The sequence below is a fragment of the Gallus gallus genome, unplaced genomic scaffold (genome assembly GCF_016699485.2).
Source record: "Gallus gallus isolate bGalGal1 unplaced genomic scaffold, bGalGal1.mat.broiler.GRCg7b scaffold_59, whole genome shotgun sequence".
NCBI lineage: Eukaryota > Metazoa > Chordata > Aves > Galliformes > Phasianidae > Gallus > Gallus gallus.
The window spans coordinates 173,823-199,174 of NW_024096011.1; the positions used below are offsets into that span (position 1 = coordinate 173,823).

At 59.6% G+C, this 25,352-nt stretch overlaps 2 protein-coding genes across 3 annotated transcripts in view; both read right to left on the reverse strand.

The window, feature by feature from the left end:
* LOC107056305 (DNA-directed RNA polymerase II subunit RPB1-like) overlaps positions 1–25,352 on the reverse strand; it is a gene marked incomplete at its 5' end in the record, with an annotated part of 68,886 nt that overhangs the window by 2,916 nt on the left and 40,618 nt on the right. Inside the window, 2 exons of the mRNA XM_040657191.2 lie at positions 2,210–2,396; positions 13,957–14,160. Of these exons, the coding sequence (XP_040513125.2) occupies positions 2,210–2,396; positions 13,957–14,160 (391 nt within the window). The remainder of the gene's footprint in view (positions 1–2,209; positions 2,397–13,956; positions 14,161–25,352) is intronic.
* Positions 2,425–10,830, reverse strand: LOC121108906 (formin-2-like). Of its 2 annotated transcripts, XM_046906199.1 has the most exons (6): positions 6,615–6,962; positions 6,047–6,511; positions 5,294–5,710; positions 4,945–5,170; positions 3,153–4,476; positions 2,425–3,000 (listed from the first exon to the last, which is right to left on the reverse strand). In XM_046906199.1, the coding sequence occupies exons 1-3, from the start codon at positions 6,909–6,911 to the stop codon at positions 5,540–5,542; spliced, it is 933 nt and encodes a 310-aa protein (XP_046762155.1). In that variant the 5' UTR covers positions 6,912–6,962; the 3' UTR covers positions 2,425–3,000; positions 3,153–4,476; positions 4,945–5,170; positions 5,294–5,539. The 2 variants fall into 2 exon arrangements, with proteins under 2 accessions (XP_046762155.1, XP_040513123.1); XM_040657189.1 differs by lacking the exons at positions 2,425–3,000; positions 3,153–4,476; positions 4,945–5,170; ... (1 more) ...; positions 6,047–6,511; positions 6,615–6,962 and adding exons at positions 8,518–8,823; positions 8,928–10,830.

Here is a 25,352-nt window from a genome sequence, read left to right on the forward strand (position 1 = left end):
GGGGGGGGGGGGGGGGGGGGAAGAGGGGACCCCCAAACGTGGGAGCCCCCCACTCCCAAAGTGGGGACCCCAACACCAAGTGGGGGAGCTCCGCTCATTCAAGTCACCCCCACCCCACTGCAGGGGGACCCCAAAACGGAGGACCCCAAAACGGAGGACCCACGGGGACCCCCATCTTGGGGTCCCACTGAACACCCCCCCCATCCCCAGTGCCCCCCCCCCCCACCCCCCCATTGACCCACTGTGGGATGACCCCAAAACAGAGGACCCCAAAATGGAGGACCCCAAAACGGAGGACCCACGGGGACCCCCATCTTGGGGTCCCACTGAACACCCCCCCCCCCATCCCCAGTGCCCCCCCCCGCCCCCATGTTGTCACCCATTGACCCACTGCGGGGGGACCCCAACTCGGGGTCCGGCTGAAAACCCCCCCCCCACCCCCATATTGTCACCCACTGACCCACTGTGGGGGGACCCCAAAACAGAGGACCCCAAAACGGAGAACCCCAAAACAGAGGACCCCAAAACAGAGGACCCACGGGGACCCCCAACTCGGGGTCCAGCTGAACACCCCCTCCATCCCCAGTGCTCCCCATTGACCCACTGTGGGGGGACCCCAAAACGGAGGACCCACGGGGACGCCCAACTGGGGGTCCAGCTGAACACCCCCTCCCCATCCCCACTGCCCCCCTCCCACCCCCCCCACCCCCAGTGCCCCCCCTCCACCCATCCCCAGTTCCCCCCCCCGCCCCCCCCGCCCCCCCATTGACCCACTGCGGGGGGACCCCAACTCAGGGTCCGGCTGAACACCCCCCCCCATCCCCAGTGCCCCCCCCCACCCCCAGTGCCCCCCCTCCACCCCCCCATCCCCAGTGCCCCCCTCCACCCCCTTCCGCCCCCAGTGCCCCCCCCACCCCCCCATCCCCAGTGCCCCCCTCCACCCCCTTCCGCCCCCAGTGCCCCCCCCACCCCCCCATCCCCAGTGCCCCCCGCCCCCACTGCCCCCCCCCGCCTCCCCATCCCCAGTGCCCCCCTCCACCCCCTTCCGCCCCCAGTGCCCCCCCCACCCCATCCCCAGTGCCCCCCTCCCACCCCCCCATCCCCAGTGCCCCCCCACCCCCAGTGCCCCCCCATCCCCCCGCCCCCAGTGCCCCCCCCCCCCCCCATCCCCAGTGCCCCCCCCGCCCCCAGTGCCCCCCGCCCCCACTGCCCCCCCCCCACCCCCCCATCCCCCCCGCCCCCCCGCCCCCAGTGCCCCCCCCACCCCCCCCATCCCCAGTGCCCCCCCCCACCCCCAGTGCCCCCCCCTCCCACCCCCCCGCCCCCCCATCCCCAGTGCCCCCCGCCCCCAGTGCCCCCCCCCACCCCCCCCATCCCCAGTGCCCCCCCCCACCCCCAGTGCCCCCCCCTCCCACCCCCCCGCCCCTCCATCCCCAGTGCTCTCCACCCCCAGTGCCCCCCCCCCACCCCCCCCATCCCCAGTGCCCCCCCCGCCCCCAGTGCCCCCCGCCCCCACTGCCCCCCTCCCACCCCCCCATCCCCAGTGCCCCCCCATCCCTCCCGCCCCCCCATCCCCAGTGCCCCCCGCCCCCACTGCCCCCCCCCACCCCCAGTGCCCCCCCCTCCCACCCCCCCGCCCCCCATCCCCAGTGCCCCCCTCCACCCCCCCCGCCCCCAGTGCCCCCCCCGCCCCCCCATCCCCAGTGCCCCCCTCCCACCCCCCCCGCCCCCCCATCCCCAGTGCCCCCCACCCCCAGTGCCCCCCTCCCAACCCCCCACCCCCCCATCCCCAGTGCCCCCCCCCGCCCCCAGTGCCCCCCTCCCACCCCCTCCGCCCCCAGTGCCCCCCCCACCCCCACTGCCCCCCCCCACCCCCCCATCCCCAGTGCCCCCCGCCCCCACTGCCCCCCCCCACCCCCCCACCCCCAGTGCCCCCCCCTCCCTCCCACCCCCCCCGCCCCCCCATCCCCAGTGCCCCCCTCCCTCCCACCCCCCCCCATCCCCAGTGCCCCCCACCCCCAGTGCCCCCCCCATCCCCCCGCCCCCATTGCCCCCCCTCCACCCCCCCATCCCCAGTGCCCCTCCCCCGCCCCCAGTGCCCCCCTCCCACCCCCTCCACCCCCAGTGCCCCCCCCACCCCCACTGCCCCCCCCCACCCCCCCATCCCCAGTTCCCCCCCCCCACCCCCAGTGCCCCCCCCCGGACTCACAGCCGCCCACTCCCAGCCCCGGGATGGCGCTGGGGATCTCCATGCCGTGCTTGCACTTCTCGGCGTCCAGCAGCAGGTCGAAGCAGCCGGTGCCGGCGGGGGCCAACTGCCCCAGCATGATGTTCTCCGACACCCCCTTCATGGGGTCGCTCTCGCCGTGGGCTGCCGCCTCCATCAGCACGTCCACCTGCGGGGTACGACGGGGGGTCAGCCCCCCCCAAGAAATAAAGGGGGGGGGGGACCCCAAAACCTGGCGTCCCGACCATAGAAATAGGGGGGTGACCCCAAAACCTGGCATCCCAACACCAGAAATGGGGGGGGGGGGTGGGGAGCCCCAAAACCTGGGATCCCGACCACAAGAAGGGGGGGGAGACCCCAAAACCTGGCATCCTGACACAAGAAATGGGGAGGGTGACCCCAAAACCTGGCATCCTGACCCCAGAAATAGGGGGGGGGGTGGGGAGCCCCAAAACCTGGCATCTTGACACCAGAAATGGGGGGGGAGACCCCAAAACCTGGCATCCTGACCCCGGAAATAGGGGGGGGGGTGGGTAGCCCCAAAACCTGGCGTCCCGACCATAGAAATAGGGGGGTGACCCCAAAACCTGGCATCCTGACCCCAGAAATGGGGGGGTGACCCCAAAACTGGCATTCTGAGACCAGAAATGGGGGGGGAGACCCCAAAACCTGGCATCCTGACCCCAGAAATGGGGGTGGGGAACCTAAAACCTGGCATCCCAAGCCCAGAAATGGTGTCCCAATGCCAGAAATGGGGGGGGAGACCCCAAAACCTGGCGTCCCGAAACCAGAAATGGTGTCCCAATCCCAGAAATGGGGGGGGAGACCCCAAAACCTGGCATCCTGACCCCGGAAATAGGGGGGGGGGTGGGTAGCCCCAAAACCTGGCATCCCGACCATAGAAATAGGGGGGAGACCCCAAAACCTGGCATCCCGACCATAGAAATAGGGGGGTGACCCCAAAACCTGGCATCTCGACACCTGAAATGGGGGGGGTGACCCCAAAACTGGCATTCTGAGACCAGAAATGGGGGGTAGACCCCAAAACCTGGCATCCTGACCCCAGAAATGGGGGTGGGGAACCTAAAACCTGGCATCCCAAGCCCAGAAATGGTGTCCCAATGCCAGAAATGGGGGGGGGAGACCCCAAAACCTGGCATCCTGACCCCGGAAATAGGGGGGGGGGTGGGTAGCCCCAAAACCTGGCATCCCGACCATAGAAATAGGGGGGTGACCCCAAAACCTGGCATCCCGACCATAGAAATAGGGGGGTGACCCCAAAACCTGGCATCTCGACACCTGAAATGGGGGGGGTGACCCCAAAACCTGGCATCCCGACCCCAGAAATGGTGTCCCAATGCCAGAAATGGGGGGGGAGACCCCAAAACCTGACATCCTGACCCCGGAAATAGGGGGGGGTGGGTAGCCCCAAAACCTGGCATCCCAACCATAGAAATAGGGGGGTGACCCCAAAACCTGGCATCCCAACCACAGGAAGGGGGGGAGACCCCAAAACCTGGCATCCCGACCCCAGAAATGGTGTCCCAATGCCAGAAATGGGGGGGTGAGACCCCAAAACCTGGCATCCCGACATAAGAAATAGGGGGGGAGACCCCAAAACCTGGCATCCCGACCACAGGAAGGGGGGGGTGACCCCAAAACTGGCGTCCTGACCATAAAGATGGGGGGGAGACCCCAAAATCTGGCATCCCGACACCAGAAATGGCGTCCCGACCATAGAAATAGGGGGGGTGGGGACCCCAAAACCTGGCATCCCGACCATAGAAATAGGGGGGTGACCCCAAAACCTGGCATCCCAACCACAGGAAGGGGGGGAGACCACAAAAGCTGGCATCCTGACCCCGGAAATAGGGGAGGGGGGGGTGGGGAGCCCCAAAACATGGAGTTCTGACCCCAAAAATGGGGGGGGAGACCCCAAAACCTGGCATCCTGACCCCAGAAATGGGGGGGTGACCCCAAAACTGGCATTCTGAGACCAGAAATGGGGGGTAGACCCCAAAACCTGGCATCCCGACCCCAGAAATGGGGGTGGGGAACCTAAAACCTGGCATTCTGAGCCCAGAAATGGTGTCCCAATGCCAGAAATGGGGGGGGAGACCCCAAAACCTGGCATCCTGACACAAGAAATGGGGAGGGAGACCCCAAAACCTGGCATCCCGACCACAGGAAGGGGGGGGTGACCCCAAACCTGGCGTCCCGATCACAGGAAGGGGGGGAGACCCCAAAACCTGGCATCCCGACCCCGGAAATAGGGGAGGGGGGGGGTGGGGAGCCCCAAAACATGGCGTTCTGACCCCAAAAATGGGGGGGGAGACCCCAAAACCTGGCGTCCCGACCCCAGAAATGGGGGTTAAGACCCCAAAACCAGCATTCTGACCACAGAAATGAGGGGGGGAGACCCCAAAACCTGGCATCCCGACCCCAGAAATGGGGGTGGGGAACCTAAAACCTGGCATCCCAAGCCCAGAAATGGTGTCCCAATGCCAGAAATGGGGGGGGAGACCCCAAAACCTGGCATCCCGACATAAGAAATAGGGGGGGAGACCCCAAAACCTGGCATCCTGACCCCGGAAATAGGGGAGGGGGGGGTGGGGAGCCCCAAAACATGGCGTTCTGACCCCAAAAATGGGGGGGGAGACCCCAAAACCTGGCATCCTGACCCCGGAAATAGGGGGGGGGGTGGGTAGCCCCAAAACCTGGCGTCCCGACCATAGAAATAGGGGGGTGACCCCAAAACCTGGCATCCTGACCCCAGAAATGGGGGGGTGACCCCAAAACTGGCATTCTGAGACCAGAAATGGGGGGTAGACCCCAAAACCTGGCATCCTGACCCCAGAAATGGGGGTGGGGAACCTAAAACCTGGCATCCCAAGCCCAGAAATGGTGTCCCAATGCCAGAAATGGGGGGGGAGACCCCAAAACCTGGCATCCTGACACAAGAAATGGGGAGGGTGACCCCAAAACCTGGCATCCTGACCCCAGAAATAGGGGGGGACCCCAAAACTGGTGACCTGACCCCAGAAATGGGGGGGGAGACCCCAAAACCTGGCATCCTGACCCCGGAAATAGGGGGGGGGGTGGGTAGCCCCAAAACCTGGCGTCCCGACCATAGAAATAGGGGGGTGACCCCAAAACCTGGCATCCTGACCCCAGAAATGGGGGGGTGACCCCAAAACTGGCATCCTGACCCCAGAAATGGGGGGGTGACCCCAAAACTGGCATTCTGAGACCAGAAATGGGGGGTAGACCCCAAAACCTGGCATCCTGACCCCAGAAATGGGGGTGGGGAACCTAAAACCTGGCATCCCAAGCCCAGAAATGGTGTCCCAATGCCAGAAATGGGGGGGGGAGACCCCAAAACTGGCGTCCTGACCATAAAGATGAGGGGGAGACCCCAAAATCTGGCATCCCGACACCAGAAATGGCGTCCCGACCATAGAAATAGGGGGGTGACCCCAAAACCTGGCGTCCCGATCACAGGAAGGGGGGGGGTGACCCCAAACCTGGCGTCCCGATCACAGGAAGGGGGGGAGACCCCAAAACTGGCGTCCTGACCATAAAGATGGGGGGGAGACCCCAAAACCTGGCATCCCGACCACAGGAAGGGGGGGAGACCCCAAACCCTGGCATCCTGACCCCGGAAATAGGGGAGGGGGGTGTGGGGAGCCCCAAAACATGGAGTTCTGACCCCAAAAATGGGGGGGGAGACCCCAAAACCTGGCATCCTGACCCCAGAAATGGGGGGGTGACCCCAAAACTGGCATTCTGAGACCAGAAATGGGGGGTAGACCCCAAAACCTGGCATCCCGACCCCAGAAATGGGGGTGAGGAACCTAAAACCTGGCATCCCGAGCCCAGAAATGGTGTCCCAATGCCAGAAATGGGGGGGGAGACCCCAAAACCTGGCATCCTGACACAAGAAATGGGGAGGGTGACCCCAAAACCTGGCATCCTGACCCCAGAAATAGGGGGGGACCCCAAAACTGGTGACCTGACCCCAGAAATGGGGGGGGAGACCCCAAAACCTGGCATCCCAACACCAGAAATAGGGGGGGGGGTGGGGAGCCCCAAAACCTGGCATCCCGACCACAGGAAGGGGGGGGTGACCCCAAAACCTGGCATCCCGACACAAGAAATGGCATCCCGACCATAGAAATAGGGGGGGTGGGGACCCCAAAACCTGGCATCCCAACATAAGAAATAGGGGGGGAGACCCCAAAACCTGGCATCCCGACCACAGGAAGGGGGGGGTGACCCCAAAACCTGGCATCCCGACCATAGAAATAGGGGGGTGACCCCAAAACCTGGCATCCCGACACCAGAAATGGTGTCCCAATCCCAGAAATGGGGGGGGAGACCCCAAAACTGGCGTCCTGACCATAAAGATGGGTGGGAGACCCCAAAACCTGGCATCCCGACACAAGAAATGGCGTCCCGACCATAGAAATAGGGGGGGTGGGGACCCCAAAACCTGGCATCCCGACCATAGAAATAGGGGGGTGACCCCAAAACCTGGCATCCCAACCACAGGAAGGGGGGGAGACCACAAAAGCTGGCATCCCGACCCCAGAAATGGGGGTGGGGAACCTAAAACCCGGCATCCCAAGCCCAGAAATGGTGTCCCAATCCCAGAAATGGGGGGGGAGACCCCAAAACCTGGCATCCCGACACCTGAAATGGGGGGGTGACCCCAAAACTGGTGTCCGGACCCCAGAAATATGGGGGGGGAGCCCCAAAACCTGGCATCCCAACACCAGAAATGGGGGGGTGACCCCAAAACCTGGCATCCTGACCCCAGAAATGGGGGGGTGACCCCAAAACTGGCATTCTGAGACCAGAAATGGGGGGGGAGACCCCAAAACTGGCGTCCTGACCATAAAGATGGGGGGGAGACCCCAAAACCTGGCATTCCAACCATAGAAATAGGGGGGTGACCCCAAAACCTGGCATCCCGACCATAGAAATAGGGGGGAGACCCCAAAACCTGGCATCCCGACCATAGAAATAGGGGGGTGACCCCAAAACCTGGCATCTCGACACCTGAAATGGGGGGGGTGACCCCAAAACCTGGCATCCCGACCCCAGAAATGGTGTCCCAATGCCAGAAATGGGGGGGGGAGACCCCAAAACTGGCGTCCTGACCATAAAGATGGGGGGGAGACCCCAAAACCTGGCATCCCAACCCCAGAAATGGGGGTGGGGACCCTAAAATCTGGCATCCCGACCATAGAAATAGGGGGGTGACCCCAAAACCTGGCATCCCGACACAAGAAATGGCGTCCCGACCATAGAAATGGGGGGGGGAGACCCCAAAACCTGGCATCCCAACACCAGAAATAGGGGGGGAGACCCCAAAACCTGGCATCCCGACCACAGGAAGGGGGGGGTGACCCCAAAACCTGGCATCCCAACCATAGAAATAGGGGGGTGACCCCAAAACCTGGCATCCCGACCCCAGAAATGGTGTCCCAATCCCAGAAATGGGGGGGGGAGACCCCAAAACTGGCGTCCTGACCATAAAGATGAGGGGGAGACCCCAAAACCTGGCATCCCGACCACAGGAAGGGGGGGGTGACCCCAAACCTGGCGTCCCGATCACAGGAAGGGGGGGAGACCCCAAAACCTGGCATCCCGACCATAGAAATAGGGGGGTGACCCCAAAACCTGGCATCCTGACCCCAGAAATGGGGGGGTGACCCCAAAACTGGCATTCTGAGACCAGAAATGGGGGGGGAGACCCCAAAACTGGCGTCCTGACCATAAAGATGGGGGGGAGACCCCAAAACCTGGCATTCCAACCATAGAAATAGGGGGGTGACCCCAAAACCTGGCATCCCGACCATAGATATGGGGGGGTGACCCCAAAACCTGGCATCCTGACCCCAGAAATGGGGGTGGGGAACCTAAAACCTGGCATCCCAAGCCCAGAAATGGTGTCCCAATGCCAGAAATGGGGGGGGAGACCCCAAAACCTGGCATTCCAACCATAGAAATAGGGGGGTGACCCCAAAACCTGGCATCCCGACCACAGGAAGGGGGGGGTGACCCCAAACCTGGCGTCCCGATCACAGGAAGGGGGGGAGACCCCAAAACCTGGCATCCCGACCATAGAAATAGGGGGGTGACCCCAAAACCTGGCATCCTGACCCCAGAAATGGGGGGGTGACCCCAAAACTGGCATTCTGAGACCAGAAATGGGGGGGGAGACCCCAAAACTGGCGTCCTGACCATAAAGATGGGGGGGAGACCCCAAAACCTGGCATCCCAACACCAGAAATAGGGGGGGGGGTGGGGAGCCCCAAAACCTGGCATCCCGACCACAGGAAGGGGGGGGTGACCCCAAAACCTGGCATCCCGACACAAGAAATGGGGGGAGGAGACCCCAAAACCTGGCATCCCAACCCCAGAAATGGTGTCCCAATGCCAGAAATGGGGGGGGGAGACCCCAAAACCCGGCATCCCGACCCCAGAAATGGGGGTGGGGACCCTAAAACCTGGCATCGCGACACCAGAAATGGGGGGGTGACCCCAAAACTGGCGTCCTGACCATAAAGATGGGGGGGAGACCCCAAAACCTGGCATCCCGACCCCAGAAATGGGGGTGGGGAACCTAAAACCCGGCATCCCAAGCCCAGAAATGGTGTCCCAATGCCAGAAATGGGGGGGGAGATCCCAAAACCTGGCATTCCAACCATAGAAATAGGGGGGTGACCCCAAAACCTGGCATCCCGACCACAGGAAGGGGGGGGTGACCCCAAACCTGGCGTCCCGATCACAGGAAGGGGGGGAGACCCCAAAACCTGGCATCCCGACCATAGAAATAGGGGGGTGACCCCAAAACCTGGCATCCTGACCCCAGAAATGGGGGGGTGACCCCAAAACTGGCATTCTGAGACCAGAAATGGGGGGGGAGACCCCAAAACTGGCGTCCTGACCATAAAGATGGGGGGGAGACCCCAAAACCTGGCATCCCGACCCCAGAAATGGGGGTGGGGAACCTAAAACCTGGCATCCCAAGCCCAGAAATGGTGTCCCAATGCCAGAAATGGGGGAGGGAGACCCCAAAACCTGGCATCCCGACATAAGAAATAGGGGGGGAGACCCCAAAACCTGGCATCCCGACCACAGGAAGGGGGGGGTGACCCCAAAACCTGGCATCCCGACCATAGAAATAGGGGGGTGACCCCAAAACCTGGCATCCCGACACAAGAAATGGGGGGGGTGACCCCAAACCTGGCGTCCCGACCATAGAAATAGGGGGGAGACCCCCAAACCTGGCATCCTGACCCCAGAAATGGGGGTGGGGACCCTAAAACCTGGCATCCCAACACCAGAAATATTGTCCCAATCCCAGAAATGGGGGGGGAGACCCCAAAACCTGGCATCGCGACACCAGAAATGGGGGGGGTGATCCCAAAACCGGCATTCTGAGACCAGAAATGGGGGGGAAGACCCCAAAACCTGGCATCCCGACACAAGAAATGGGGGGGAGACCCCAAAACCTGGCATCCCGACCCCCGACATGGGGGTGGGGACCCTAAAACCTGGCATCGCGACACCAGAAATGGGGGGGGTGACCCCAAAACTGGTGTCCTGACCCCAGAAATGGGGGGGGAGACCCCAAAACCTGGCATCCCGACCATAGAAACAGGGGGGTGACCCCAAAACCTGGCATCCCAACCACAGGAAGGGGGGGAGACCCCAAAACCTGGCATCCCAACCCCAGAAATGGTGTCCCAATCCCAGAAATGGGGGGGGGAGACCCCAAAACTGGCGTCCTGACCATAAAGATGGGGGGGAGACCCCAAAACCTGGCATCCCGACCCCAGAAATGGGGGGGAGACCCCAAAACCTGGCATCCCGACACCAGAAATGGGGGGGAGACCCCAAAACCTGGCATCCCAACCCCAGAAATGGTGTCCCAATCCCAGAAATGGGGGGGGGAGACCCCAAAACTGGTGTCCTGACCATAAAGATGGGGGGGAGACCCCAAAACCTGGCATCCCGACCCCAGAAATGGGGGGGAGACCCCAAAACCTGGCATCCCGACACCAGAAATGGGGGGGAGACCCCAAAACCTGGCATCCCAACCCCAGAAATGGTGTCCCAATCCCAGAAATGGGGGGGGGAGACCCCAAAACTGGTGTCCTGACCATAAAGATGGGGGGGAGACGCCAAAACCTGGCATCCCGACCCCAGAAATGGGGGGGAGACCCCAAAAACTTGCATCCCGACACCAGAAATGGGGGGGTGACCCCAAAACCTGGCATCCCGACCCCAGAAATTGGGGGGGTGACCCCAAACCTGGCGTCCCGACCATAGAAATAGGGGGGAGACCCCAAAACCTGGCATCCTGACACCAGAAATGGGGGGGGGAGACCCCAAAACCTGGCATCCTGACACCAGAAATGGGGGGGGAGACCCAAAACCTGGCATCCCAACACCAGAAATGGGGGGGGAGACCCCAAAACCTGGCATCCCGACACAAGAAATGGCGTCCCGACCATAGAAATGGGGGGGTGACCCCCAAACCCCCCTAAACATCTCACAAACAACCCCCCAACACCCCCTAAACCCCAGCAACACCCCCTAAACCCCAACAACACCCCAGCAACACCCCACAACACCCCCTAAACCCCAACTACACCCACAACACCCCCCAAACACCCTATAAACACCCCACAACACCCCCTAAACACCCCATAAACCCCAACAACACCCATAAACACCCCACAACACCCCCTAAACACCCCCCAAAAACCCCCTAAACCCCCCTAAACCCCAACAACACCCATAAACACCCCACAACACCCCCTAAACACCCCACAACACCCCCTAAACCCCAACAACACCCCATAAACACCCCCCAAACACCCTATAAACACCTCCCAACACCCCCTAAACACCCCCTAAACCGCAACAACACCCATAGAACACCCCACAACACCCCCTAAACCCCAACAACACCCCATAAACACCCCCTAAACCCCTAAACCCCAACAACACCCTATAAACACCCCCTAAACACCACCAACACCCCAACAACACCCCCTAAACCCCAACAACACCCCATAAACACCCCCCCAAACACCCCCCAAACACCCCCTAAACCCCAACAACACCCATGAACATCCCCCAAACACCCCCCAACACCCCGTAAACCCCAACAACACCCATGAACACCCTATAAACACCCCTAAACCCCAACTACACCCATAAACACCCCCTAAACACCCTATAAACACCCCACAACACCCCCTAAACACACCCTAAACCCCAACAACACCCCCCAACACCCCAACCACACCCCCCAACACCCCCTAAACCCCAACTACACCCCATAAACACCCCCCAACGCCCCCAAAACCCCAACAACACCCCCCCAACACCCCCCTAACCACCCTATAAACACCCCCCAACACCCCCCAAACACCCCCGAACACCCCCTAAACCCCAACTACACCCATAAACACCCCCTAAATACCCTATAAACACCCCACAACACCCCCTAAACACACCCTAAACCCCAACAACACCCCACCACACCCCACCACACCCCCTAAACACCCCCTAAACCCCAACTACACCCATAAACACCCCCTAAACACCCCCCCAACACCGCCAACACCCCAACAACACCCCCTAAACCCCAACTACACCCATAAACACCCCCCAAACACCCCCCAACACCCCCTAAACACCCCCCAACACCCCCTAAACCCGAACAACACCCCAGCAACACCCCAACAACACCCATAAACACCCCCCAACACCCCCTAAACCCCAACAACACCCATAAACACCCCCAAACAGCCTATAAACTCCCCCTAAACACCCTCTAAACCCCAACACCCCATAAACACCCCCCCAAACACCCCCCAAACACCCCCTAAACCCCAACAACAACCCCTAAACCCCAACTACACCCATAAACACCCCCTAAACACCCCCTAAACACCGCCAACACCCCAACAACACCCCCTAAACACCCCAACAACACCCCCTAAACCCCCCAACACCCCATAAACACCCCCCAACACCCCCTAAACCCCAACAACACCCCAGCAACACCCCACCACACCCCCAAACACCCCCTAAACCCCAACAACACCCCCTAAACACCCCCTAAATACCCTATAAACACCCCCCAACACCCCGTAAACACACCCTAAACCCCAACAACACCCCCCAACACCCCAACCACACCCCACAACACCCCCCTAACCACCCTATAAACACCCCCCAAACACCCCCTAAACACCACGTAAACCCCAACAACACCCATAAACACCCCACAACACCCCCTTAACCTCAACAACATCCCCCCAACACCCCCCAACACCCCAACAACACCCATAAACACCCCCCAAACACCCCCCAACACCCCCAAAACCTCAACAACACCCCCCCCAACACCCCAACAACACCCATAAACACCCCCCAACACCCCCCAAACACCCCCGAACACCCCCTAAACCCCAACTACACCCATAAACACCCCCTAAACACCCTATAAACACCCCACAACACCCCCTAAACACACCCTAAACCCCAACAACACCCCCCAACACCCCAACCACACCCCACAACACCCCCTAAACCCCAACAACACCCCAGCAACACCCCCCAAACACCCCCCAAACACCCCCTAAACCCCAACAACACCCCCTAAACCCCAACTACACCCATAAACACCCCCCCAAACACCCCCTAAACACCGCCAACACCCCAACAACACCCCCCAACACCCCAACCACACCTCCCAACACCCCCTAAACCCCAACAACACCCCACCACACCCCACCACACCCCCTAAACCCCAACTACACCCATAAACACCCCCCAAACACCCCCTAAACCCCAACAACACCCCATAAACACCCCCCAAACACCCCACAACACCCCATAAACCCCAACAACACCCCATAAACACCCCACAACACCCTATAAACACCCCTAAACCCCAACTACACCCATAAACACCCCCTAAACACCCCCTAAACACCGCCAACACCCCAACCACACCCAACAACACCCCCTAAACCCCAACAACACCCCATAAACACCCCCCAACGCCCCCAAAACCCCAACAACACCCCCCCAACACCCCCCTAACCACCCTATAAACACCCCCCAACACCCCCCAAACACCCCCGAACACCCCCTAAACCCCAACTACACCCATAAACACCCCCTAAATACCCTATAAACACCCCCGAACACCCCCTAAACCCCAACTACACCCATGAACACCCCCTAAATACCCTATAAACACCCCACAACACCCCCTAAACACCCCCTAAACCCCAACAACACCCCCAACACCCTCTAAACACCACACAACACCCCCTAAACACCCCCTAAACCCCAACTACACCCCACAACACCCCCTAAACACACCCTAAACCCCAACAACACCCCCTAAACCCCAACCACACCCCACAACACCCCCTAAACCCCAACAACACCCCAGCAACACCCCCCAAACACCCCCCAAACACCCCCTAAACCCCAACAACACCCCCTAAACCCCAACTACACCCATAAACACCCCCTGAACACCCTATAAACACCGCCAACACCCCAACAACACCCCCAACACCCCCTAAACCCCAACAACACCCCATAAACACCCCCAAACAGCCTACAAACTCCCCTAAACACCCTCTAAACCCCCCCACAACACCCCCCAAACCCCCCCCACCGACCGTCTCCTCGAAGGAGCACTTCATGAGCGGCCCGGTGTCCTGCCGGTTGACGCCGTGCCGGGTGATGGCCATCAGGTGCCCACGGGACGTCATGGTGTCGCACAGCAGGGCCAGGTGACGGTAGTTGACGTAGGAACCATCGAAGGAGATGACGTGGTACAGCTCCCGCTCCAGAGCCTTCCGCACCGCCTCGATGCCCAACACCTGCACAGGAAAGGGGGGGGGGGGGGACAACGTCACCCCAACAGCCGGAGGGGGGACACCTGGAAGGCTGCGGTGTCACTCCACACCAACCGCTGGAGGAATGTCCCAACAGCTAATGGAAGGGGACACCTGGAATGCTATAGGGTCACCCCATGGACTGTCCCCAACACTTAATGGAAGGGGACAGCTGGAATGCTGTAGTGTCACCCCAAAATCTCAAGGACAGTCCCCAACACCTGGTGGAAGGGGACACCTGGAATGCTATAGGGTCACCCCATGGACTGTCCCCAACACTTAATGGAAGGGGACACCTGGAATGCTGTAGTGTCACCCCAAAATCTCAAGGACAGTCCCCAACACCTAATGGAAGGGGACACCTGGAATGCTATAGGGTCACCCCATGGACTGTCCCCAACACTTAATGGAAGGGGACACCTGGAATGCTGTAGTGTCACCCCAAAATCTCAAGGACAGTCCCCAACACCTGGTGGAAGGGGACACCTGGAATGCTATAGGGTCACCCCATGGACTGTCCCCAACACCTAATGGAAGGGGACACCTGGAATGCTATAGGGTCACCCCATGGACTGTCCCCAACACTTAATGGAAGGGGACACCTGGAATGCTGTAGTGTCACCCCAAAATCTCAAGGACAGTCCCCAACACCTAATGGAAGGGGACACCTGGAATGCTATAGGGTCACCCCATGGACTGTCCCCAACACTTAATGGAAGGGGACACCTGGAATGCTGTAGTGTCACCCCAAAATCTCAAGGACAGTCCCCAACACCTGGTGGAAGGGGACACCTGGAATGCTATAGGGTCACCCCATGGACTGTCCCCAACACCTAATGGAAGGGGACACCTGGAATGCTATAGGGTCACCCCATGGACTGTCCCCAACACTTAATGGAAGGGGACACCTGGAATGCTGTAGTGTCACCCCAAAATCTCAAGGACAGTCCCCAACACCTAATGGAAGGGGACACCTGGAATGCTATAGGGTCACCCCATGGACTGTCCCCAACACTTAATGGAAGGGGACAACTGGAACGTTGTAGGGGCACCCCAACACCCCAAGAACCGTCCCCATATCCCCCAACACCTAACAGAAGGTGACAACTGGAACGTTGTAGGGGCACCCCAAAATCTCAAGGACTGTCCCCTAATGGAAGGGGACACCTGGAATGCTATAGGGTCACCCCATAGACTGTCCCCAACACTTAATGGAAGGGGACACCTGGAACGTTGTAGGGTTACCCCAACACCCCAAGGACTGTCCCCCAACACTTAATGGAAGGGGACAACTGGAACGTTGTAGTGTCACCCCAACACCCCAAGGACTGTCCCCCAACACCTAATGGAAGGGGACACCTGGAATGCTATAGGGTCACCCCATGGACTGTCCCCAACACTTAATGGAAGGGGACAACTGGAACATTGTAGGGGCACCCCAACACCCCATGGACTGTCCCCAACACCTAATGGAAGGGGACACCTGGAATGCTATAGGGTCACCCCATGGACTGTCCCCAACACTTAATGGAAGGGGACAACTGGAATGCTGTAGGGTCACCCCAACACCCCCAAAGACCGTCCCAAACACCTAACAGAAGGTGACAACTGGAACCCTGTAGCGTCACCCCAACAACTCCAAGGACTGTCCCCAACACTTAATGGAAGGGGACACCTGGAACGTTGTAGGGTCACCCCAACACCCCATGGACTGTCCCCAACACCTAATGGAAGGGGACAACTGGAACGTTGTAGTGTCACCCCAACACCCCATGGACTGTCCCCAACACTTAATGGAAGGGGACACCTGGAACCTTGTAGGGGCACCCCAACACCCCAAGGACTGTCCCCCAACACCTAATGGAAGGGGACACCTGGAATGCTATAGGGTCACCCCATGGACTGTCCCCAACACTTAATGGAAGGGGACAACTGGAACGTTGTAGTGTCACTCCAAAACCCCAAGGACTGTCCCCCAACACCTGGTGGAAGGTGACACCTGGAATGCTATAGGGTCACCCCATGGACTGTCCCCAACACCTAATGGAAGGGGACACCTGGAATGCTATAGGGTCACCCCATGGACTGTCCCCAACACTTAATGGAAGGGGACAACTGGAATGCTGTAGGGTCACCCCAACACCCACAAGGACTGTCCCCAACACTTAATGGAAGGGGACACCTGGAATGCTATAGGGTCACCCCATGGACTGTCCCCAACACTTAATGGAAGATGACAACTGGAACGTTGTAGGGGCACCCCAACACCCCAAGGACTGTCCCCCAGCACCGAATGGAAGGGGACAACTGGAATGCTATAGGGTCACCCCATGGACTGTCCCCAACACTTAATGGAAGGGGACACCTGGAACGTTGTAGGGTTACCCCAACACCCCAAGGACTGTCCCCCAGCACCGAATGGAAGGGGACAGCTGGAATGCTGTAGTGTCACCCCAAAATCTCAAGGACAGTCCCCAACACCTAATGGAAGGGGACACCTGGAATGCTATAGGGTCACCCCATGGACTGTCCCCAACACTTAATGGAAGGGGACAGCTGGAATGCTGTAGTGTCACCCCAAAATCTCAAGGACAGTCCCCAACACCTAATGGAAGGGGACACCTGGAATGCTATAGGGTCACCCCATGGACTGTCCCCAACACTTAATGGAAGGGGACACCTGGAATGCTGTAGTGTCACCCCAAAATCTCAAGGACTGTCCCCCAACACCTAATGGAAGGGGACACCTGGAATGCTATAGGGTCACCCCATAGACTGTCCCCAACACTTACTGGAAGGGGACAACTGGAATGCTGTAGGGTCACCCCAACAACCCCAAGGACTGTCCCCAACTCTTAATGGAAGGGGACACCTGGAACGTTGTAGGGGCACCCCAACACCCCAAGGACTGTCCCCAACACCGAATGGAAGGGGACACCTGGAATGCTATAGGGTCACCCCATGGACTGTCCCCAACACCTAATGGAAGGGGACACCTGGAATGCTATAGGGTCACCCCATAGACTGTCCCCAACACTTAATGGAAGGGGACAACTGGAATGCTGTAGGGTCACCTCAACACCCCCAAAGACCGCCCCAAACACCTAACAGAAGGTGACAACTGGAACCCTGTAGTGTCACCCCAACAACCCCAAGGACTGTCCCCAACTCTTAATGGAAGGGGACACCTGGAACGTTGTAGGGGCACCCCAACACCCCAAGGACTGTCCCCAACACCTAATGGAAGGGGACACCTGGAATGCTATAGGGTCACCCCATGGACTGTCCCCAACACTTAATGGAAGGGGACAACTGGAACGTTGTAGGGGCACCCCAACACCCCAAGGACTGTCCCCAACACTTAATGGAAGGGGACACCTGGAACGTTGTAGGGGCACCCCAACACTCCCAAAGACCGTCCCAAACACCTAACAGAAGGTGACAACTGGAACCCTGTAGCGTCACCCCAACAACCCCAAGGACTGTCCCCCAACACCTAATGGAAGGGGACACCTGGAATGCTATAGGGTCACCCCATGGACTGTCCCCAACACTTAATGGAAGGGGACACCTGGAACGCTGTAGGGTCACCCCAACACCCCAAGGACTGTCCCCCAGCACCGAATGGAAGGGGACAACTGGAACGCTGTAGTGTCACCCCAACACCCCATGGACTGTCCCCAACTCTTCATGGAAGGGGACACCTGGAATGCTATAGGGTCACCCCATGGACTGTCCCCAACACTTAATGGAAGGGGACAACTGGAATGCTGTAGCGTCACCCCAACACCCCAAGAACCGTCCCCATATCCCCCAACACCTAACAGAAGGTGACAACTGGAATGCTGTAGGGTCACCCCAACACCCACAAGGACTGTCCCCAACACTTAATGGAAGGGGACACCTGGAATGCTATAGGGTCACCCCATGGACTGTCCCCAACACTTAATGGAAGGGGACACCTGGAATGCTATAGGGTCACCCCATGGACTGTCCCCAACACCTAATGGAAGGGGACACCTGGAATGCTATAGGGTCACCCCATGGACTGTCCCCAACACTTAATGGAAGGGGACAACTGGAACGTTGTAGGGGCACCCCAACACCCCATGGACTGTCCCCAGCACCGAATGGAAGGGGACAACTGGAATGCTGTAGGGTCACCCCAACACCCACAAGGACTGTCCCCCAACAGCGAATGGAAGGGGACACCTGGAATGCTATAGGGTCACCCCATGGACTGTCCCCAACACTTAATGGAAGGTGACACCTGGAATGCTGTAGTGTCACCCCAACACCCCAAGGACTGTCCCCAACACTTAATGGAAGGGGACACCTGGAACGTTGTAGGGGCACCCCAACACCCCAAGGACTGTCCCCCAGCACCGAATGGAAGGGGACAACTGGAATGCTGTAGGGTCACCCCAACACCCCCAAAGACCGTCCCAAACACCTAACAGAAGGTGACAACTGGAACCCTGTAGCGTCACCCCAACAACCCCAAGGACTGTCCCCAACACCTAATGGAAGGGGACACCTGGAATGCTATAGGGTCACCCCATGGACTGTCCCCAACACTTAATGGAAGGGGACACCTGGAATGCTATAGGGTCACCCCATGGACTGTCCCCAACACCTAATGGAAGGGGACACCTGGAATGCTATAGGGTCACCCCATGGACTGTCCCCAACACTTAATGGAAGGGGACAACTGGAACGTTGTAGGGGCACCCCAACACTCCCAAGGACTGTCCCCAACACCTAATGGAAGGGGACAACTGGAACGTTGTAGGGTCACCCCAACACCCCAAGAACCGTCCCCATATCCCCCAACACCTAACAGAAGGTGACAACTGGAACGTTGGAGGGTCACCCCAAAATCTCAAGGACTGTCCCCCAACACCTAATGGAAGGGGACACCTGGAATGCTATAGGGTCACCCCATGGACTGTCCCCAACACTTAATGGAAGGGGACAACTGGAACATTGTAGGGGCACCCCAACACCCCATGGACTGTCCCCAACACTTAATGGAAGGGGACACCTGGAATGCTGTAGGGGCACCCCAACACCCCAAGGACTGTCCCCAACACCTAATGGAAGGGGACACCTGGAACGTTGTAGGGTCACCCCAACACCCCAAGGACTGTCCCCCAACACCTAATGGAAGGGGACACCTGGAATGCTGTAGATTCACCCCAAAATCTCAAGGACTGTCCCCCAACCGCTAATGGAAGGGGACACCTGGAATGCTATAGGGTCACCCCATGGACTGTCCCCAACACTTAATGGAAGGGGACAACTGGAACATTGTAGGGGCACCCCAACACCCCATGGACTGTCCCCAACACTTAATGGAAGGGGACACCTGGAACGTTGTAGGGGCACCCCAACAACCCCAAGGACTGTCCCCAACTCTTAATGAAAGGGGACACCTGGAACGTTGTAGGGTCACCCCAACAACCCCAAGGACTGTCCCCAACACCTAATGGAAGGGGACACCTGGAATGCTATAGGGTCACCCCATGGACTGTCCCCAACACTTAATGGAAGGGGACACCTGGAATGCTGTAGTGTCACCCCAACACCCCAAGAACCGTCCCCATATCCCACAACACCTAACAGAAGGTGACAACTGGAACGTTGTAGGGTCACCCCAACACCCCATGGACTGTCCCCAACACCTAATGGAAGGGGACACCTGGAATGCTATAGGGTCACCCCATGGACTGTCCCCAACACTTAATGGAAGGGGACACCTGGAACGCTGTAGGGTCACCCCAACACCCCAAGGACTGTCCCCCAGCACCGAATGGAAGGGGACAACTGGAACGCTGTAGTGTCACCCCAACACCCCCAAGGACTGTCCCCCAACAGCGAATGGAAGGGGACACCTGGAATGCTATAGGGTCACCCCATGGACTGTCCCCAACACTTAATGGAAGGGGACACCTGGAATGCTGTAGTGTCACCCCAACACCCCAAGAACCGTCCCCATATCCCCCAACACCTAACAGAAGGTGACAACTGGAATGCTGTAGTGTCACCCCAACAACCCCAAGGACTGTCCCCAACACCTAATGGAAGGGGACACCTGGAACCCTGTAGCGTCACCCCAACACTCCCAAGGACTGTCCCCAACACTTAATGGAAGGGGACACCTGGAATGCTGTAGGGTCACCCCAAAATCTCAAGGACTGTCCCCCAATACCTAATGGAAGGGGACAACTGGAACGCTGTAGTGTCACCCCAACACCCCATGGACTGTCCCCAACACCTAAGGGAAGGGGACACCTGGAATGCTGTAGTGTCACCCCAACACCCCAAGGACTGTCCCCAACACCTAATGGAAGGGGACACCTGGAACGTTGTAGGGGCACCCCAATACCCCAAGGACTGTCCCTAACACCTAATGGAAGGGGACACCTGGAATGCTGTAGTGTCACCCCAACACCCCAAGGACTGTCCCCAACACCTAAAGGAAGGGGACACCTGGAATGCTATAGGGTCACCCCAACAGCCCAAGGACTGTCCCCAACACTTAATGGAAGGTGACACCTGGAATACTGTAGTGTCACCCCAACACCCCAAGGACTGTCCCCCAACACCTAATGGAAGGTGACACCCGGAACGCTGTAGCGTCACCCCAACACCCCCAGAACCATCCTCAACACCTGGAACTCTGCAGAGTCACCCCAAAACCCTCACAACCATCCCCAACACCTACAGAGGACACCCAAGGTTGACACCCAGCACACTGTGGGGTCACCCCAACACCCCACAACCACTCCCAACACCTACAGAGGACACCCACAGCTGACACCCCAGCACACTGTGGGGTCACCCCAACACCCTCACAACCCAACACCCCACAACCATCCCCAACACCTACAGAGGACACCCACAGCTGACACCCCGCACACTGCGGGGTCACCCCAACACCCTCACAACCCAACACCCCACAACCATCCCCAACACCTACAGAGGACACCCACAGCTGACACCCCGCACACTGCGGGGTCACCCCAACCCCTTGACGACCACCCCCAACACCTACAGAGGACACCCAAGGTTGACACCCAGCACACTGTGGGGTCACCCCAACACCCCACAACCACTCTCAACACCTACAGAGGACACCCAAGGTTGACACCCCGCACACTGCGGGTTCACCCCAACACCCCCAGAACCATCCTCAACACCTGGAACTCTGCAGAGTCACCCCAAAACCCTCACAACCATCCCCAACACCTACAGAGGACACCCAAGGTTGACACCCAGCACACTGTGGGGTCACCCCAACACCCCACAACCACTCCCAACACCTACAGAGGACACCCACAGCTGACACCCAGCACACTGTGGGGTCACCCCAACACCCCCAGAACCATCCTCAACACCTGGAACTCTGCAGAGTCACCCCAAAACCCTCACAACCATCCCCAACACCTACAGAGGACACCCAAGGTTGACACCCAGCACACTGTGGGGTCACCCCAACACCCTCACAACCCAACACCCCACAACCATCCCCAACAGCTACAGAGGACACCCAAGGTTGACACCCCGCACACTGTGGGGTCACCCCAACACCCCCAGAACCATCCTCAACACCTGGAACTCCGCAGAGTCACCCCAAAACCCTCACACCCTCACAACCCAACACCCCACAACCATCCCCAACACCTACAGAGGACACCCACAGTTGACACCCCGCACACTGTGGGGTCACCCCAACACCCTGACGACCACTCCCAAGACCTACAGAGGACACCCACAGTTGACACCCCAGCACACTGTGGGGTCACCCCAACACCCCCAGAACCATCCTCAACACCTGGAACTCTGCAGAGTCACCCCAAAACCCTCACAACCATCCCCAACACCTACAGAGGACACCCACAGCTGACACCCCACACACTGTGGGGTCACCCCAACACCCCACAACCACTCCCAACACCTACAGAGGACACCCAAGGTTGACACCCCAGCACACTGTGGGGTCACCCCAACACCCCACAACCACTCCCAACACCTACAGAGGACACCCACAGCTGACACCCCACACACTGTGGGGTCACCCCAACACCCCCAGAACCATCCTCAACACCTGGAACTCTGCAGAGTCACCCCAAAACCCTCACAACCATCCCCAACACCTACAGAGGACACCCAAGGTTGGCACCCCAGCACACTGTGGGGTCACCCCAACCCCTTGACGACCACCCCCAACACCTACAGAGGACACCCAAGGTGGACACCCCAGCACACTATGGGGTCACCCCAACACCCCCAGAACCATCCTCAACACCTGGAACTCTGCAGAGTCACCCCAAAACCCTCACAACCATCCCCAACACCTACAGAGGACACCCAAGGTTGACACCCCGCACACTGTGGGGTCACCCCAACCCCCTGACGACCACCCCCAACACCTACAGAGGACACCCAAGGTTGACACCCCAGCACATTGTGGGGTCACCCCAACACCCTCACAACCCAACACCCCACAACCATCCCCAACACCTACAGAGGACACCCAAGGTTGACACCCCGCACACTGCGGGGTCACCCCAACCCCCTGACGACCACCCCCAACACCTACAGAGGACACCCAAGGTTGACACCCAGCACACTGTGGGGTCACCCCAACACCCTCACAACCCAACACCCCACAACCATCCCCAACACCTACAGAGGACACCCACAGCTGACACCTCGCACACTGTGGGGTCACCCCACCCCCCTGACGAACACCCCCAACACCTACAGAGGACACCCAAGGTTGACACCCCAGCACACTGTGGGGTCACCCCAACACCCTCGCAACCCAACACCCTCATGACCACCCCCAACACCTACAGAGGACACCCACAGCTGACACCCAGCACACTGTGGGGTCACCCCAACCCCCTGACGACCACCCCCAACACCTACAGAGGACACCCAAGGTTGACACCCAGGACTCCGTGGGGTCACCCCAACACCCCCAGAACCATCCTCAACACCTGGAACTCTGCAGAGTCACCCCAAAACCCTCACAACCATCCCCAACACCTACAGAGGACACCCACAGTTGACACCCCACACACTGTGGGGTCACCCCAACACCCTCGCAACCCAACACCCTCATGACCACCCCCAACACCTACAGAGGACACCCACAGCTGACACCCCACACACTGTGGGGTCACCCCAACACCCCACAACCACTCCCAACACCTACAGAGGACACCCAAGGTTGACACCCCAGCACATTGTGGGGTCACCCCAACACCCTCACAACCCAACACCCCACAACCATCCCCAACACCTACAGAGGACACCCACAGCTGACACCCCGCACACTGCGGGGTCACCCCAACCCCCTGACGACCACCCCCAACACCTACAGAGGACACCCAAGGTTGACACCCCAGCACATTGTGGGGTCACCCCAACACCCTCACAACCCAACACCCTCATGACCACCCCCAACACCTACAGAGGACACCCAAGGTTGACACCCAGCACACTGTGGGGTCACCCCAACCCCCTGACGACCACTCCCAAGACCTACAGAGGACACCCACAGTGGACACCCAGCACACTGTGGGGTCACCCCAACACCCCCAGAACCATCCTCAACACCTGGAACTCTGCAGAGTCACCCCAAAACCCTCACAACCACCCCCAACACCTACAGAGGACACCCACAGCTGACACCCCGCACACTGTGGGGTCACCCCAACACCCTCACAACCCAACACCCCACAACCATCCCCAACACCTACAGAGGACACCCACAGCTGACACCTCGCACACTGTGGGGTCACCCCACCCCCCTGACGAACACCCCCAACACCTACAGAGGACACCCAAGGTTGGCACCCCAGCACACTGCGGGGTCACCCCAACACCCCCAGAACCATCCTCAACACCTGGAACTCCGCAGAGTCACCCCAAAACCCTCACAACCATCCCCAACACCTACAGAGGACACCCAAGGTTGACACCCCGCACACTGTGGGGTCACCCCAACCCCTTGACGACCACCCCCAACACCTACAGAGGACACCCAAGGTTGACACCCCAGCACACTGTGGGGTCACCCCAACACCCTCGCAACCCAACACCCTCATGACCACCCCCAACACCTACAGAGGACACCCACAGCTGACACCCCGCACACTGTGGGGTCACCCCAACCCCCTGACGACCACCCCCAACACCTACAGAGGACATCCAAGGTTGACACCCCGCACACTCTGGGGTCACCCCAACACCCTCACAACCCAACACCCCACAACCATCCCCAACAGCTACAGAGGACACCCAAGGTTGACACCCCAGCACACTGTGGGGTCACCCCAACACCCTCACAACCCAACACCCCACAACCATCCCCAACAGCTACAGAGGACACCCAAGGTTGGCACCCCAGCACACTGCGGGGTCACCCCAACCCCCTGATGACCACCCCCAACACCTACAGAGGACACCCAAGGTTGGCACCCCAGCACACTGTGGGGTCACCCCAACACCCCACAACCACTCCCAACACCTACAGAGGACACCCACAGCTGACACCCAGCACACTGTGGGGTCACCCCAACACCCCCAGAACCATCCTCAACACCTGGAACACTGCAGAGTCACCCCAACACCCCACAACCATCCCCAACACCTACAGAGAACACCCAAGGTTGACACCCAGCACACTGTGGGGTCACCCCAACCCCCTGACGACCACCCCCAACACCTACAGATGACACCCAAGGTTGACACCCCGCACCCTGCGGGGTCACCCCAACACCCTCACAACCCAACACCCCAAAACCACCCCCAACACCTACAGAGGACACCCACAGCTGACACCCCACACACTGTGGGGTCACCCCAACACCCCACAACCACTCCCAACACCTACAGAGGACACCCAAGGTTGACACCCCAGCACATTGTGGGGTCACCCCAACACCCTCACAACCCAACACCCCACAACCATCCCCAACACCTACAGAGGACACCCACAGCTGACACCCAGCACGCTGCGGGGTCACCCCAACACCCTGACGACCACCCCCAACACCTACAGAGGACACCCAAGGTTGGCACCCCAGCACACTGCGGGGTCACCCCAACCCCTTGACGACCACCCCCAACACCTACAGAGGACACCCAAGGTTGACACCCAG